The sequence below is a fragment of the Echinops telfairi genome, unplaced genomic scaffold, assembly GCF_000313985.2.
Source record: "Echinops telfairi isolate 266 unplaced genomic scaffold, ASM31398v2 ScPeMD7_7439;HRSCAF=8477, whole genome shotgun sequence".
Lineage (NCBI taxonomy): Eukaryota > Metazoa > Chordata > Mammalia > Afrosoricida > Tenrecidae > Echinops > Echinops telfairi.
In genome coordinates this window covers 678,981-680,143 of record NW_022111339.1, presented here as the reverse complement: position 1 = coordinate 680,143, position 1,163 = coordinate 678,981, and the positions used below count along the sequence as shown (strand labels likewise).

The window sequence follows — 1,163 nt, the reverse complement described above, 5'->3', positions numbered from 1 at the left end:
GTGTCACTGGCTGTGTTGTTCAGGACTGGACTAACAGCAGAATGCCAGGCTTTAAGAGATACCATAGATTTTTCACATTGCATTACACCCAGGAAGAAGAAGGACCGGCCTCTAAAGAACCCAGGTTTTTTCTCTCTCTTCTTATTTGGCCCAATATATGTTCTGTCTGCAGTTTCCAGACGTTGCAGCAACTCTGGCCAAAAATGTTCTTATCTGACGATTCTCAGACTGCAGTAGATGTTGGCATCTCCCTTTCTTTGATGTGAGCCATGATAAGTGAGGTCTAAGGGTTTTTCTCTCCTGCAGATATCGAGAAACTTCGTACTTTTAGTCAGAGGTTCCCACTCCCGTCCATGTACCGCGCCCTCGTGTGGAAGGTGCTTCTAGGTATGTCTCTGGGCACTGGGAGACTTGTGGCCACAATGCCGGGGCACTGGGTTCCTTAGCATTGCCTCCGTCAGGAAAGGGATTCGTGTCGTCCTTTACTGAATATCTGTTCTCCCTCAGGAGGCTCCAGAGAAAGGAGAACTTTGCCGTGCATCAGGGAACCGAGGGTGGCAAACTAAATCACCCTCCTGGCTTCCGCTCTAAATCGCTGCACTCTGTGGTTCCCGAATGTTAGTTTCCTTGCTATTAGAGGCCGTTTCTAGGTGGTGCAAAGGGTTAATTAGTATGTATGTCTGCTAGCCCCAAAGTTGCCAGTTCAAGTTCATGCAGAGGCACCTATGGGCGTCCTTCGCAGGCCTGAACCACCAGTGTGCTCCCTTAGCCAGGTTAATGAGTAAACAGTGAGAAGGCGACTTTCTCAGTGAAGAACCACAGTCTCTGTTGCCCTCACACACGGATACTTGGGAGCACGCTGTGACTGTGCAGCGGGAGGATTTGCTGGGTGTCATAGCTTTGAGACGTGCTGTGCACATGCAGCACCCGGAGCGCACCCGCCTCACTGCCGAAATAGAAGGCAGTCAGGGTAGCGGCCGGGGTCACCTGCCTCTTGCTGATGGGCCGTGGGAGGCCCATTCATTGCTCCTTGATATCAGGGGTTTAATTGCCACGCACCTGTTGTTAGTGCATGTAAATTGAAGGTAGGTTTACGGGGAGCGTTTCCTACCAGCATCCCTGCGGAGATGAAAGCATATACAAGTTCTCTTCTCGCTGCTGCA

The 1,163-nt window shown here is 50.9% G+C and overlaps 1 protein-coding gene across 1 annotated transcript in view; it reads left to right on the top strand.

Moving 5' to 3' along the window:
* Positions 1-1,163, top strand: part of LOC101659385 (TBC1 domain family member 7) — a 46,762-nt gene that overhangs the window by 27,523 nt on the left and 18,076 nt on the right. The window contains exons 2-3 of the mRNA XM_045298680.1: positions 289-445; positions 1,070-1,085. Of these exons, the coding sequence (XP_045154615.1) occupies positions 289-445; positions 1,070-1,085 (173 nt within the window). The remainder of the gene's footprint in view (positions 1-288; positions 446-1,069; positions 1,086-1,163) is intronic.